At 52.4% G+C, this 15,203-nt stretch overlaps 1 protein-coding gene across 1 annotated transcript; it reads left to right on the top strand.

The window, feature by feature from the left end:
* The first annotated feature begins 7,869 nt into the window (after nt 1–7,869).
* Nucleotides 7,870–14,929, top strand: LOC119973623 (serine/threonine-protein kinase pim-1-like). Its single transcript, XM_038812004.1, has 5 exons — nt 7,870–8,000; nt 11,597–11,703; nt 11,793–11,843; nt 12,080–12,443; nt 14,745–14,929. The coding sequence occupies exons 1-5, from the start codon at nt 7,940–7,942 to the stop codon at nt 14,927–14,929; spliced, it is 768 nt and encodes a 255-aa protein (XP_038667932.1). The 5' UTR covers nt 7,870–7,939.
* Nucleotides 14,930–15,203: the final 274 nt, after the last annotated feature.

Below are 15,203 nucleotides of genomic sequence, written 5' to 3'. Positions count from 1 at the left end.
GACAGGGTGGGACAACCCATCATTACTCAGTTCCACTGAGGGAAACCTGCTCTGGAATCCCTGCGTCAGTCCCTGCCGGATACCCCACCCCGGGAAGACCCCACCCCGGGAATACCCCACCCTGGGAATACATAAGAACATAAGAACTAGGAGCAGGAGTAGGCCATCTGGCCCCTCGAGCCTGCTCCGCCATTCAGTGAGATCATGGCTGATCTTTTGTGGACTCAGCTCCACTTTCCAGCCCGAACACCATAACCCTTAATCCCTTTATTCTTCAAAAAACTATCTATCTTTACCTTAAAAACATTTAATGAAGGAGCCTCAACTGCTTCACTGGGCAAGGAATTCTATAGATTCACAACCCTTTGGGTGAAGAGGTTCCTCCTAAACTCAGTCCTAAATCTACTTCCCCTTATTTGAGGCTATGCCCCCTAGTTCTGCTGTCACCCGCCAGTGGAAACAACCTGCCCGCATCTATCCTATCTATTCCCTTCATAATTTTATACGTTTCTATAAGATCCTCCCTCATTCTTCTAAATTCCAATGAGTACAGTCCCAGTCTACTCAACCTCTCCTCGTAATCCAACCCCTTCAGCTCTGGGATTAACCTAGTGAATCTCCTCTGCACACCCTCCAGTGCCAGTACGTCCTTTCTCAAGTAAGGAGACCAAAACTGAACACAATACTCCAGGTGTGGCCTCACTAACACCTTATACAATTGCAACATAACCTCCCTAGTCTTAAACTCCATCCCTCCAGCAATGAAGGACAAAATTCCATTTGCCTTCTTAATCACCTGTTGAACCTGTAAACCAACTCTTTGCGACTCATGCACTAGCACACCCAGGTCTCTCTGCACAGCAGCATGTTTTAATATTTGATCATTTAAATAATAATCCCTTTTGCTGTTATTCCTACCAAAATGGATAATCTCACATTTGTCAACATTGTATTCCATCTGCCAGACCCTAGCCAATTCACTTAACCTATCCAAATCCCTCTGCAGACTTCCAGTATCCTCTGCACTTTTCGCTTTATCACACATCTTAGTGTCATCTGCAAACTTGGACACATTGCCCTTGGTCCCCAATTCCAAATCATCTATGTAAATTGTGAACAATTGTGGGCCCAACACGGATCCCTGAGGGACACCACTAGCTACTGATTGCCAACCAGAGAAATACCCATTAATCCCCATTTTTTGCTTCCTCTATCCATGCTTCAACTTTACATGCAGACTTCGAGTGTGGGAAGGATGGGGTTTGTCAGCCCTTAGAGTAAAGTAGTCTTATAACACCTCCCATATGTAGATTGAGGTAATACCTTTCGGGCCAGCACAGTAGCATAGTGGTTAGCACTATGGCTTCACAGCACCAGAGTCCCAAGTTTGATTCCCGGCTTGGGTCACTGTCTGCACGTTCGCCCCGTGTCTGCGTGGGTTTCCTCCCACAGTCCAAAGATGTGCAGGTTCGGTGGATAGGCCATGATAAATTGCCCTTAGTGTCCAAAAAGGTTAGGTGGGGTTACTGGATTACGGGGATAGGTAGGAAGTGTGGGCTTAAATGGTGTGCTCTTTCCAAGGGCCGGTGCAGACTCGATGGGTCGAATGGCCTCTTTCTGCACTGTAAATTCTATGATGATAAAAATGCTCTGTTTAGTGGGCCCAGGAAGAGCACACCGGGAATATCAGACGGTAAAGCTCGATGCAGGAAACGTAACAATGAAGAAATTGGGTTTATATTCTCTGGAGTTGAGAAGGATGGGAGCTGATCTCATAAACTCTCGAAGATTGTGAAGGGGTTTGACAGGATGGACGCTGTGAGATTGTTTCCCACGGGTTGGAGAATCTACAACACGGGGGCCCCGGCTCAGGATAAGGAGTCAATCATTTAGGACTGAGATGAGGAACAAAATCTTCTCTGAGAGGGTTGCGAATCTTTGGAATTCTCCGGCCCAGAAGGTTTTGGATGCTCCATCGTTGAATATATTTAAGGCTGGAATTGACAGGGTTTTGGGAATCTCGGGATATGGTGAGTGGCAGGAAAGTGGAGTTCAGGCAGAAAATCAACCGTTCCCTTATTGAATAATGGGGCAGGCTGGAAGGGGCTGAATGGCCTACGCCAGCTCCTGTCTCTCTACTTTTAATCTCATTTCTCAACTGGTCTGAAGAAAGGATCAAATGGGTCGGGTCCAAGAAGAGGAGTCTGTGAAAAGAGGTGAGTCTGATTACCTGCCTCTCTGGCACAGCCCTGTGTCTGCCCTCTGGGCCATTGAGAGGGTGTTTGCAAAGCCCACAGGGTCACCCGTCACTTGTGGGCAACACAGAGAACCTGCTGTCTCCTGGATACTGATACCAATCTCACAATTTAATTGTGGAGGCTATTGCTTACTGCGATAGACTATGTGAGTTTATTTATATATTTGTATGTTTTATTAAATTAGTTGTGCCTGAGGCCAATTGTTGCAATGATTTTTATTTCATGATTTGTATTGACCATACATCACATCACAGCAGAGAGGGTTATATTGTCAGCCTGGGGAAATCGCTGTGACACAGACAGAATCCCAACTCCTCACTATCAGTTCCTGATGGATCACTGTGTCTATTCGGAACCCTGGATATGCGTTATCCCTTCATTTTTCCCAAATAACTGAGATTCAGGCTGTGCCTTTTGGCAAAGTTTTGTTGAACTGTATTTGTCAGCTTTAGAGCCTACTGGTAAACTTTTGGTTACAATACAAACTTAGGTCAGATTGATTGTCTTTAGCGAATACAGTGGTTGAGTTTAAAATACAAATCGTGGCAATTCTTCAAATCATGATACACAGTACAAAATTACTGGTTGATTTAAACAAAAGAAAAAGGGTGATTTAGCAAAAGCAAGCAACAAAGAAATAGGTTTCAGAAAGTGAAAGATTGATTCCGGAATGGATTTTTCCATCCCAACAATTGTTTATTAAGGAGATCATTATCTTAAAGTCTCGGCTTCTTTTCATCTCTGATCGGCTTTAACTAATTTAGAATTCACTCATTCAACTAAAGTGTCTGTCAATTTTAAGAGAGATATGTATTTAAATATATATATGTGTTATTTTGTCACAGGGCACTATGACCTTAGACTGTGTGTTACTATGGAAACGGGACGGTCCAGGCTTGGGAAAGCAGCTACATGTTTATAATACAATGAAGCCTTTTGGCCAGTTGATGTCACTGGCCTTGGACTCTCGAGCAAGTCTCAAACAACTTGCAAATGTGAAAATTGAGAGTCTTATCTGATTAATTCCCGGCTATAGTTGCGCTGAATTAATGCATAATATTGATTTTCAGTTAATTATTCTTAAATGAGTTCTCAATTAAATCTTTTATTTATATCATCTATAGCTAACTAGAAAGCCAATTTCTATCAGTTCCCTTCTTAACCTTTAAAGGACAGTCACTGTTGCGATGCAGGAAATACGGCAGCTAATGCATGCACAGCAAGATCCCACAAACACAGTGTTACAAATGATCAGATAAGCTGTTTTAATGATTACTAGATACGTTCAGGAATTCCCTCCTTAAACCTTTTGTCTTTCGCTCTCTCTATCTCACTCATCTCTTTAAGATATTATTTAAAACTTGCCTCTTTATGTCAGTGTAAAGACTAGGGCGGCAGATTTATCCTCGTCGCCAGTGTAAAGTCCCAAGCCAGCAGATTTATCCTCGTCACCAGTGTAAAGTCCCAGGGGAGTGGCTTTACCCTCGTTGCCAGTGTAAAGACGCAGGGGAGTGGCTTTATCCTCGTCGCCAGTGTAAAGACACAGGGGAGTGGCTTTATCCTCGTCGCCAGTGTAAAGCCCCAGGCCAGCGGATTTACCCTTGTTGCCAGTGTAAAGTCCCAGGGGAGTGGCTTTATCCTCATCGCCAGTGTAAAGCCCCAGGCCAGCGGATTTACCCTTGTTGCCAGTGTAAAGTCTCAGGCCAGCGGCTTTACCCTCATCGCCAGTGTAAAGACCCAGGCCAGCGGCTTTACCCTTGTCGGTACGGTTACTCGGAGATAACAATTGTGAGAAACTCAAATATTTATACCTATTATATTGCACCTCCAACTCCCCGAAAGGTCTCCCACGCCTAGCCTGCGCTATGGCCAGGGTATTTATGTTCCAGAGGCCCCTGGATTCAAGGGTAGCTCCGCCCTCCTGATCTAGGTAGATCACAATCAGATGAGGCCCTAGATACTCTGAGGTTGCAGATACCTTAGCCTCCTGTAACGTTATAACAATCACCTGCCCTAATATCTCCTCGTGTTTGATTTGTTTCATTGTGTTTCCCTGAACATTCACTGCTTTTACAATGTCATCTAGTTGCAGTATCTTTATCAATATTGGTCCCAGGACATGTAAACCAGGTGATAAACTAAGTTATGGATGTGTCAATTGCCGCAGTGTGGGCATTTCCTTCTGCCTATCATTACAATGACTGGTAGCTGTGATAATTACTCTGTCTTGTCCGATTCCTCTGCTCCAGCTCTCAATCATTGCCCTCAGTCTCACTGTGTTTGATGCTGGGACAGTGTTTGTAATAGTTACTGTGTTTAGTGCTGGGTGTGTGTGTGTAATAGTTACTGTGTTTAGTGCTGGGTTTGTGTGTAATAGTTACTGTGTTTAGTGCTGGGTTTGTGTGTAATAGTTACTGTGTTTAGTGCTGGGTGTGTGTGTGTACTAGTTACTGTGTTTAGTGCTGGGTTTGTGTAATAGTTACTGTGTTTAGTGCTGGGTTTGTGTGTAATATTTACTGTGTTTACTACTGGGTTTGTGTGTGTAATAGTTACTGCGTTTAGTGCTGGGTTTGTGTGTAATAGTTACTGTGTTTAGTGCTGGGTTTGTGTGTAATAGTTACTGTGTTTAGTGCTGGGTGTGTGTGTGTACTAGTTACTGTGTTTAGTGCTGGGTTTGTGTAATAGTTACTGTGTTTAGTGCTGGGTTTGTGTGTAATAGTTACTGTGTTTACTACTGGGTTTGTGTGTGTAATAGTTACTGCGTTTAGTGCTGGGTTTGTGTGTAATAGTTACTGTGTTTAGTGCTGGGTTTGTGTGTAATAGTTAATGTGTTTAGTGCTGGGTGTGTGTGTGTGTAATAGTTACTGTGTTTAGTGCTGGGTCTGTGTAATAGTTACTGTATTTAGTGCTGGGTCTGTGTAATAGTTACTGTATTTAGTGCTGGGTTTGTGTAATAGTTACTGTGTTTAGTGCTGGGTGTGTGTAATAATTACTGTGTTTAGTGCTGGGTTTGTGTAATAGTTACTGTGTTTAGTGCTGGGTTTGTGTGTAATAGTTACTGTGTTTAGTGCTGCGTCTGTGTAATAGTTACTGTGTTTAGTGCTGGGTGTGTGTGTGTACTAGTTACTGTGTTTAGTGCTGGGTTTGTGTAATAGTTACTGTGTTTAGTGCTGGGTTTGTGTGTAATAGTTACTGTGTTTACTACTGGGTTTGTGTGTGTAATAGTTACTGCGTTTAGTGCTGGGTTTGTGTGTAATAGTTACTGTGTTTAGTGCTGGGTTTGTGTGTAATAGTTACTGTGTTTAGTGCTGGGTGTGTGTGTGTAATAGTTACTGTGTTTAGTGCTGGGTCTGTGTAATAGTTACTGTATTTAGTGCTGGGTCTGTGTAATAGTTACTGTATTTAGTGCTGGGTTTGTGTAATAGTTACTGTGTTTAGTGCTGGGTGTGTGTAATAATTACTGTGTTTAGTGCTGGGTTTGTGTAATAGTTACTGTGTTTAGTGCTGGGTTTGTGTGTAATAGTTACTGTATTTAGTGCTGGGTCTGTGTAATAGTTACTGTGTCTAGTGCTGGGTCTGTGTAATAGTTACTGTGTTTAGTGCTGGGTATGTGTAATAGTTACTGTGTTTAGGGCTGGGTCTGTGTAATAGTTACTGTGTTTAGTGCTGGGTCTGTGTAATAGTTACTGTGTTTAGTGCTGGGTTTGTGTAATAGTTACTGTGTTTCAGGCTGGGTCTGTGTAATAGTTACTGTGTTTCGGGCTGGGTCTGTGTAATAGTTACTGTGTTTCGGGCTGGGTCTGTGTAATAGTTACTGTGTTTAGGGCTGGGTCTGTGTAATAGTTACTGTGTTTAGGGCTGGGTCTGTGTAATAGTTACTGTGTTTCGGGCTGGGTCTGTGTAATGGTTACTGTGTTTAGGGCTGGGTCTGTGTAATAGTTACTGTGTTTAGGGCTGGGTCTGTGTAATAGTTACTGTGTTTAGGGCTGGGTCTGTGTAATAGTTACTGTGATTAGGGCTGGGTCTGTGTAATAGTTACTGTGTTTAGGGCTGGGTCTGTGTAATAGTTACTGTGTTTCGGGCTGGGTCTGTGTAATAGTTACTGTGTTTAGGGCTGGGTCTGTGTAATAGTTACTGTGTTTAGTGCTGGGTCTGTGTAATAGTTATTTTGTTTAGTGCTGGGTCTGTGTAATAGTTACTGTGTTTAGGGCTGGGTCTGTGTAATAGTTACTGTGTTTAGGGCTGGGTCTGTGTAATAGTTACTGTGTTTAGGGCTGGGTCTGTGTAATAGTTACTGTGTTTAGGGCTGGTCTGTGTAATAGTTACTGTGTTTAGGGCTGGGTCTGTGTAATAGTTACTGTGTTTCGGGCTGGGTCTGTGTAATAGTTACTGTGTTTAGGGCTGGGTCTGTGTAATAGTTACTGTGTTTAGGGCTGGGTCTGTGTAATAGTTACTGTGTTTAGGGCTGGGTCTGTGTAATGGTTACTGTGTTTCGGGCTGGGTCTGTGTAATAGTTACTGTGTTTAGGGCTGTGTCTGTGTAATAGTTACTGTGTTTCGGGCTGGGTCTGTGTAATAGTTACTGTGTTTCGGGCTGGGTCTGTGTAATAGTTACTGTGTTTAGTGCTGGGTCTGTGTAATAGTTATTTTGTTTAGTGCTGGGTCTGTGTAATAGTTACTGTGTTTAGGGCTGGGTCTGTGTAATAGTTACTGTGTTTAGGGCTGGGTCTGTGTAATAGTTACTGTGTTTAGGGCTGGGTCTGTGTAATAGTTACTGTGTTTAGGGCTGGGTCTGTGTAATAGTTACTGTGTTTAGGGCTGGGTCTGTGTAATAGTTACTGTGTTTCGGGCTGGGTCTGTGTAATAGTTACTGTGTTTAGGGCTGGGTCTGTGTAATAGTTACTGTGTTTAGGGCTGGGTCTGTGTAATAGTTACTGTGTTTAGGGCTGGGTCTGTGTAATGGTTACTGTGTTTCGGGCTGGGTCTGTGTAATAGTTACTGTGTTTAGGGCTGTGTCTGTGTAATAGTTACTGTGTTTAGGGCTGGGTCTGTGTAATAGTTACTGTGTTTAGGGCTGGGTCTGTGTAATGGTTACTGTGTTTAGGGCTGGGTCTGTGTAATAGTTACTGTGTTTAGGGCTGTGTCTGTGTAATAGTTACTGTGTTTAGGGCTGGGTCTGTGTAATAGTTACTGTGTTTAGGGCTGGGTCTGTGTAATAGTTACTGTGTTTAGGGCTGGGTTGGGGGAGTCACGGAGGCCGTTCGGCCCTTTAATCCATTGGGCGGGTCTGCGAATGTGATTGGCTGTTCCCTGTGTGCTCTGTGATTGGATCCTCCCGATGTGGGAGCTCTCTGATTGGCCAGAGGCGCGGGAGGCTGTGATTGGTCCGAGAAATGTATGAATGGGACTCCGGGTTTAAAACCAGATCAGAGACAGAATCCGGAGCGAAACAGAGAATCCGGAGCGAACCCCCGACCCGGAGCGAACCCGGAGTGTCCCTGTCCGCACTGAGCAGGGAGGAGCGGCCCCGCAGTGACCCGGGCAGCAGTGACTTGGAGCGGGTCCGGGGGTGCGGAGCCCGGTGACAGCGGCACTGAGCCGGAGCGGGTCCGGGGGTGCGGAGCCCGGTGACAGTGAGCCGGAGGCAGCGGGACCGGAGCCGGGAGGAGCGGCAGCGCCGGGATGGCCACGGTCCGGGTCAGCCGGCTCCGGACGGGGTCCACACTGAGCCGGAGCGGAGCCGGTAAGGAGCGGCTCCGGATTGGGGGGGATCCCGGCTCCGGATTGGGGGGGGGGGGGTTGTCCCGGCTCCGGATTGGGGGGGGGGGGGGGTTGTCCCGGCTCCGGATTGGGGGGGGGGGGGTTGTCCCGGCTCCGGATTTGGGGGGGGGGGGGGGTTGTCCCGGCTCCGGATTGGGGGGGGGGGGGTTGTCCCGGCCCCGGTTGGGGGGGGGGGGGGGGGTTGTCCCGGCTCCGGATTGGGGGGGGGGGTTGTCCCGGCTCCGGATTGGGGGGGGGGGGTTGTCCCGGCTCCGGATTGGGGGGGGGGGGGTTGTCCCGGCTCCGGATTGGGGGGGGGGGTTGTCCCGGCTCCGGATTGGGGGGGGGGGGGTTGTCCCGGCTCCGGATTGGGGGGGGGGGGGGTTGTCCCGGCTCCGGATTTGGGGGGGGGGGGGGTTGTCCCGGCTCCGGATTGGGGGGGGGGGGGTTGTCCCGGCTCCGGATTGGGGGGGGGGGGGGGGTTGTCCCGGCTCCGGATTGGGGGGGGGGTTGTCCCGGCTCCGGATTGGGGGGGGGGGGTTGTCCGGCTCCGGATTGGGGGGGGGGGGGGTTGTCCCGGCTCCGGATTGGGGGGGGGGTTGTCCCGGCTCCGGATTTGGGGGGGGGGGGGTTGTCCCGGCTCCGGATTGGGGGGGGGTTGTCCCGGCTCGGATTGGGGGGGGGGGGTTGTCCCGGCTCCGGATTGGGGGGGGGGTTGTCCCGGCTCCGGATTGGGGGGGGGGGTTGTCCCGGCTCCGGATTGGGGGGGGGGGGGAGAATCCCGGCTCCGGATTGGGGGGGGGGTTGTCCCGGCTCCGGATTGGGGGGGGGGGGTTGTCCCGGCTCCGGATTGGGGGGGGGGGAGAATCCCGGCTCCGGATTGGGGGGGGGGGAATCCCGGCTCCGGATTGGGGGGGGGGAATCCGGCTCCGGATTGGGGGGGGGATCCCGGCTCCGGATTGGGGGGAATCCCGGCTCCGGATGGGGGGAATCCCGGCTCCGGATTGGGGAGGGGGAGAATCCCGGCTCCGGATTGGGGGTGGGGGGGAATCCCGGCTCCGGATTGGGGGGAATCCCGGCTCCGGATTGGGGGGGGAATCCCGGCTCCGGATTGGGGGGGGAATCCCGGCTCCGGATTGGGGGGAATCCCGGCTCCGGATTGGGGGGGGGAATCCGGCTCCGGATTGGGGGGGGGGGGATCCCGGCTCCGGATTGGGGGAATCCCGGCTCCGGAATTGGGGGGGGAATCCCGGCTCCGGATTGGGGAGGGGGGGATCCCGGCTCCGGATTGGGGGGAATCCCGGCTCCGGATTGGGGGGGGGAATCCCGGCTCCGGATTGGGGGGGGGATCCCGGCTCCGGATTGGGGGGGGGAATCCCGGCTCCGGATTGGGGGGGAATCCCGGCTCCGGATTGGGGGGGGAGAATCCCGGCTCCGGATTGGGGGGGGGGGGGAGAATCCCGGCTCCGGATTGGGGGGGGAATCCCGGCTCCGGATTGGGGGGGGGAATCCCGGCTCCGGATTGGGGGGGGAATCCCGGCTCCGGATTGGGGGGGAATCCCGGCTCCGGATTGGGGGGGGAATCCCGGCTCCGGATTGGGGGGGGGAATCCCGGCTCCGGATTGGGGGGAATCCCGGCTCCGGATTGGGGGGAATCCCGGCTCCGGATTGGGGAGGGGGGAGAATCCCGGCTCCGGATTGGGGGTGGGGGGGGGGGAATCCCGGCTCCGGATTGGGGGGAATCCCGGCTCCGGATTGGGGGCGGAATCCCGGCTCCGGATTGGGGGGACTCCCGGCTCCGGATTGGGGGGGGGAATCCCGGCTCCGGATTGGGGAGGGGGGATCCCGGCTCCGGATTGGGGGGGGGAATCCCGGCTCCGGATTGGGGGGGGGGAGGAATCCCGGCTCCGGGTTGGGGGGGGAATCCCGGCTCCGGATTGGGGGGGGGGGGAATCCAGGCTCCGGATTGGGGGGGGGAATCCCGGCTCCGGATTGGGGGGGGGAGTCCCGGCTCCGGATTGGGGGGGGGGGAATCCCGGCTCTGGATTGGGGGGGGAATCCCGGCTCTGGATTGGGGGGGGGGATCCCGGCTCCGGATTGGGGAGGGCGGGGATCCCGGCTCCGGATTGGGGGGGGGGATCCCGGCTCCGGATTGGGGGGGGATCCCGGCTCCGGATTGGGGGGGGGGGAATCCCGGCTCCGGATTGGGGGGAATCCCGGCTCCGGATTGGGGGGGGGAATCCCGGCTCCGGATTGGGGGGGGGATCCCGGCTCCAGATTGGGGGGGGGGATCCCGGCTCCAGATTGGGGGGGGGGATCCCGGCTCCGGATTGGGGGGGGGGGGGGCTGGGCAGCAGCCAGAATGTCCCGCGCTCGGTTTCTGTTACATTCTCCACCTGGGATTGGCCACCATGTCTGCCCCCCCGCCCCCGGGACCCCCCCCCCCCCCGGGACCCCCCCCCCCCCGGGATTCCCCGCCCCTGGGAACCCCCCCCCCCCCCCCGGGACTCCCCGCCCCCATACCCAGGACCTGCAGATGGGGAGGGGATGGAGTATCTGGGACTGGATACTGGGGGGGGGGGGGTATCTGGGTCTGGATACAGTGGGGGGGGGGGGTGTCTGGGCCTGGATACAGTGGGGGGGGGGGTCTGGACCTGGATACAGTGGGGGGGGGGTCTGGACCTGGATACAGTGGGGGCGAGGGGGGTGGGTTATCTGGGCCTGGATACAGTGGGGGGGGGGGGTATCTGGGCCTGGATACAGTTAGGGGGGGGTGTATCTGGGCCTGGATACAGTTAGGGGGGGGGGTATCTGGGCCTGGATACAGTTAGGGGGGGTATCTGGGCCTGGATACAGTTAGGGGGGGGTATCTGGGCCTGGATACAGTTAGGGGGGGTGTATCTGGGCCTGGATACAGTTAGGGGGGGGGGGTATCTGGGCCTGGATACAGTTAGGGGGGGGGTATCTGGGCCTGGATACAGTTAGGGGGGGTGTCTGGGACTGGATACAGTGGGGGGGGGGGTGGTGTCTGGGCCTGGATACAGGTGGGGGGGGGTGGGGTATCTGGGCCTGGATACAGGTGGGGGGGGTGTCTGGGACTGGATACAGTGGGGGGGGGTGGTGTCTGGGCCTGGATATTGGGGGAGGGGGGCTGTCTGGGCCTGGATACAGTGGGGGGGTGTCTGGGACTGGATACAGTGGGGGGGGGGGTGTATCTGGGCCTGGATACAGTGTGGGGGGGGGGGGGGTATCTGGGCCTGGATACAGTGGGGGGGGGGTATCTGGGCCTGGATACAGTGGGGGGGGGGGTATCTGGGCCTGGATACAGTGGGGGGGGGGGGTATCTGGGCCTGGATACAGTGGGGGGGGGGGTATCTGGGCCTGGATACAGTGGGGGGGGGGGGTATCTGGGCCTGGATACAGTGGGGGGGGGGGGTGTCTGGGACTGGATACAGTGGGGGGGTGTCTGGGCCTGGATACAGTGGGGGGGGGTTATCTGGGCCTGGATACAGTGAGGTGGGGGGTATCCGCACTCTGATTTCTGCATTTATTTGAAACGTCCTTTTGTTTCCCTTGCAGTGAAGGAGGAAGATCTGTTTGACAAACGTTACCAAGTGGGTCCGGTCCTGGGTCGCGGAGGCTTTGGGACGGTTTATTCTGGAGTACGACTTTCCGATGGATTACCGGTGAGTGACTGCTGGGTAAAGCCGAGTACCTGGAAGTAGCTGAGCGAAATCCTAACTTGGTATTAAACATGTGTCTCTGTGTGTTCCAGGTTGCGATCAAACATGTACCTCGTCAGCGGGTCACCGACTGGAAGCTACTGGTAAGGGACTGACTAATAACTTCAGTGTTAATGTGGATTAAAAACCCACCTAATCCCAGATTGTACTCTGTGCTCACAGTCATGGGTCACATTGAGTTACCAGGTCTGGGATGGCCTGTTCTGCCAAAGTGCACAGGTCCCTCAATGGATTGTGGGTGGATGTTTCTTGGAGATTAATGCCCTCGGAAGCGGACAGAGCGAAAACTGACCAAGATACAATGTTGTTCTTCCCACAGAATGGTTCCCTAGTCCCACTGGAGATTGTGTTGCTGAGGAAGGTTTCAACAGAATTCCGAGGGGTGATCCATCTTCTGGAGTGGTTTGAGCAGCCCGATGGATTTCTCCTGATCTTAGAGCGACCAGATCCTGCGCAAGATCTGTTTGATTACATCACAGAGCGAGGCGCACTGTCTGAGGACGTGGCACGTGAATTCTTCAGTCAGGTGATGGAGGCAGTCCAACACTGCCATGATTGTGGCATTGTGCATCGTGACATTAAGGATGAGAATATCCTCGTGGACCTGCGGACCCTGGAGCTCAAACTCATCGACTTTGGGTGTGGCGCATTGCTTCGGGATACCATCTACACAGATTTTGATGGTAAATATCCTGCGTATCTGGTTCATGTTACAGCTTCCATAAGACATAGGAGCAGAATTAGGCCACTCGGCCCATCGAGTCTGCTCCGCCATTCAATCATGGCTGATATTTTCTCAACCCCATTCTCCTGCCTTCTCCCCATAACCCCTGATCCCCTTATTAATCAGGAACCTATCTATCTCTGTCTTTTTTTAAAAAATTTTATTGAAACATTTTTACAGAAAATATAACAACAATGAAAAGCAACAATAAAACACCATAATAACTGTAACACCCCCAAGGCCGTATCAACGCATGTATCTCAACCCCACCAAACCCAGTAAACAACAAGAGAACTTAAAAATAAATTAAATTTAAATTAAATAAGAAAACATAGTCAACGTCCCCCCCCCTCCCCCCAGGTTGCTGCTGCTGCTGCTGACCTAGTTCCCTATCGTTGAGCCAGAAAGTCGAGGAAAGGTTGCCACTGCCTAAAGAACCCTTGTACCGACCCCCTCAGGGTGAATTTGACCTTCTCCAGCTTAATGAAACCCGCCATGTCATTGATCCAGGCCTCCACGCTTGGGGGCCTCGCATCCTTCCACTGTAGCAAGATCCTCCGCCGGGCTACTAGGGACGCAAAGGCCAGCACACCGGCCTCTTTCGCCTCCTGCACTCCCGGCTCCACCCCAACCCCAAAATTCGCGAGTCCCCAGCCTGGCTTGACCCTGGATCCTACCACCCTCGACACTGTCCTCGCCACCCCCTTCCAGAACTCCTCCAGTGCTGGGCATGCCCAGAACATATGGGCATGGTACGCTGGACTCCCCGAACACCTGACACACCTGTCTTTACCCCCAAAGAACCTTCTCATCCTAGACCCGAACACGTGGGCCCGGTGCAGCACCTTGAATTGGATGAGGCTAAGCCGCGCACATGAAGAGGAAGAGTTAACCCTCTCCAGGGCATCAGCCCATGTCCCATCGTTGATCTGTTCCCCCTCCCACTTAGCCTTTAGCTCCTCTACTGACGCCTCCTCCACTGCCTGCATTACCTTGTAGATATCAGATATCTTCCCCTCTCCGACCCAGACCCCCGAAAGCACCCTGTCACTCACCCCCCTCGCGGGAAGCAAAGGGAATCCCTCCACCTGCCGCCTAGCAAACGCCTTTACCTGCAGATACCTGAACATGTTTCCCGAGGAGAGCCCAAATTTCTCCTCCAACTCCCCCAGGCTCGCAAACCTCCCATCAATGAACAGGTCCCTCAGCTGTCTGATGCCCGCTCTGTGCCAACCCTGGAACCCCCCATCAATGTTCCCCGGGACGAACCGATGGTTCCCCCTTAATGGAGCCTCCATCGAGCCCCCCACTCCCCCCCCCTATGTCTATCTATCTCTGTCTTAAAGACACTCCAGTGATTTGGCCTCCACAGCCTTCTGCGGCAAAGTGTTCCACAGATTCACCACCCTCTGGCTGAAGAAATTCCTCCTCATCTCTGTTTTAAAGGATTGTCCCTTCAGTCTGAGATGGTGTCCTCTGGTTCTAGTTTTTCCTCCAACTGGAAACATCCTCTCCACATCCACTCTATCCAGGCCTCGCAGTATCCTGTAAGTTTCAATAAGATCCCCTCTCATCCTTCTAAACTCCGAGTACAGACCCAGAGTCCTCATACAACAAGCTCTTCATTCCAGGGAACATTCCTGTGACCCTCCTCTGGACCCTTTCCAAGGCCCCAGCACATCCTTCCTTAGATACGGGGCCCAAAACTGCTCACAATACTCCAAATGGGGTCTGACCAGAGCCTTATACAGCCTCAGAAGTACATCCCTGGTGTTGTATTCTAGCCCTCTTGACATGAATGTGAACATTGCATTTGCCTTCCTAACTGCCAACTGAACCTGCACATTAACCTTAAGAGCATCGTGAACAAGGACTCCCAAGTCCCTTTGTGCTTCTGATTTCCTAAGCATTTCCCCATTTAGAAAATAGTCTGTGCCTAAATTCCTCCTTCCAAAGTGCATAACCTCACACTTTTCCACATTGTATTTCATCTGCCACTTCATTGCCCGCTCTCCTAGCCTGTCCAAGTCCTTCTGCAGCCCCCTGGCTTCCTCAATACTACCTGTGCCTCTACAGATCTTTCCATCATCTGCAAACTTAGCAACAGTGACTTCAGTTCCTTCTTCCAGATCATTAATGTATATTGTGAAAAGTTGTGGTCCCAGCATAGACCCCTGTGGCACCCCTCTCCCAGTGTCAGCACTGTTGATTCTGTGGCCTGCCGGTGTGTATATTGACATTGTCGATGTGTGTCTTTCAGGTACTCGAGTGTACAGCCCCCCCGAGTGGATCACCTATCACCGCTATCATGGTCGCTCAGCCACCGTGTGGTCACTCGGGATTCTACTGTACGACATGATCTGTGGGGACATCCCCTTTGAACATGACGAGGAGATTACACGAGGCACCGTCCTCTTCCGCACGCCTGTTTCTGAAGGTGTGTAATCTGGCATTTGATATATAAAATTGGTCTATAGAAATAGGCTATTGTCTCTTAGCAGGACCCTGTGGAATGAGGGAGCCGGTCTCACAGACACCCCCCTCCCCGGCAGCTGATCTGTAGTCAAACCAATCCCACTCAACAACATTGAATAGTCAGTGTGGGAAGTCCCTAGGGGTCTTTCACTGAGATTTCACTCTTTCCTATTCTGCTTGGATGTGCCTAACCTGCTGATACCTACCTGGTCTGTGTGGTCGAGGCGGCTGAGTACTCCGAGAA

Source organism: Scyliorhinus canicula, chromosome 11 (genome assembly GCF_902713615.1).
Source record: "Scyliorhinus canicula chromosome 11, sScyCan1.1, whole genome shotgun sequence".
Taxonomy (NCBI): domain Eukaryota; kingdom Metazoa; phylum Chordata; class Chondrichthyes; order Carcharhiniformes; family Scyliorhinidae; genus Scyliorhinus; species Scyliorhinus canicula.
The sequence above is the reverse complement of the archived record's forward strand: the minus strand, read 5'-3'. Positions and strand labels throughout refer to the sequence as shown.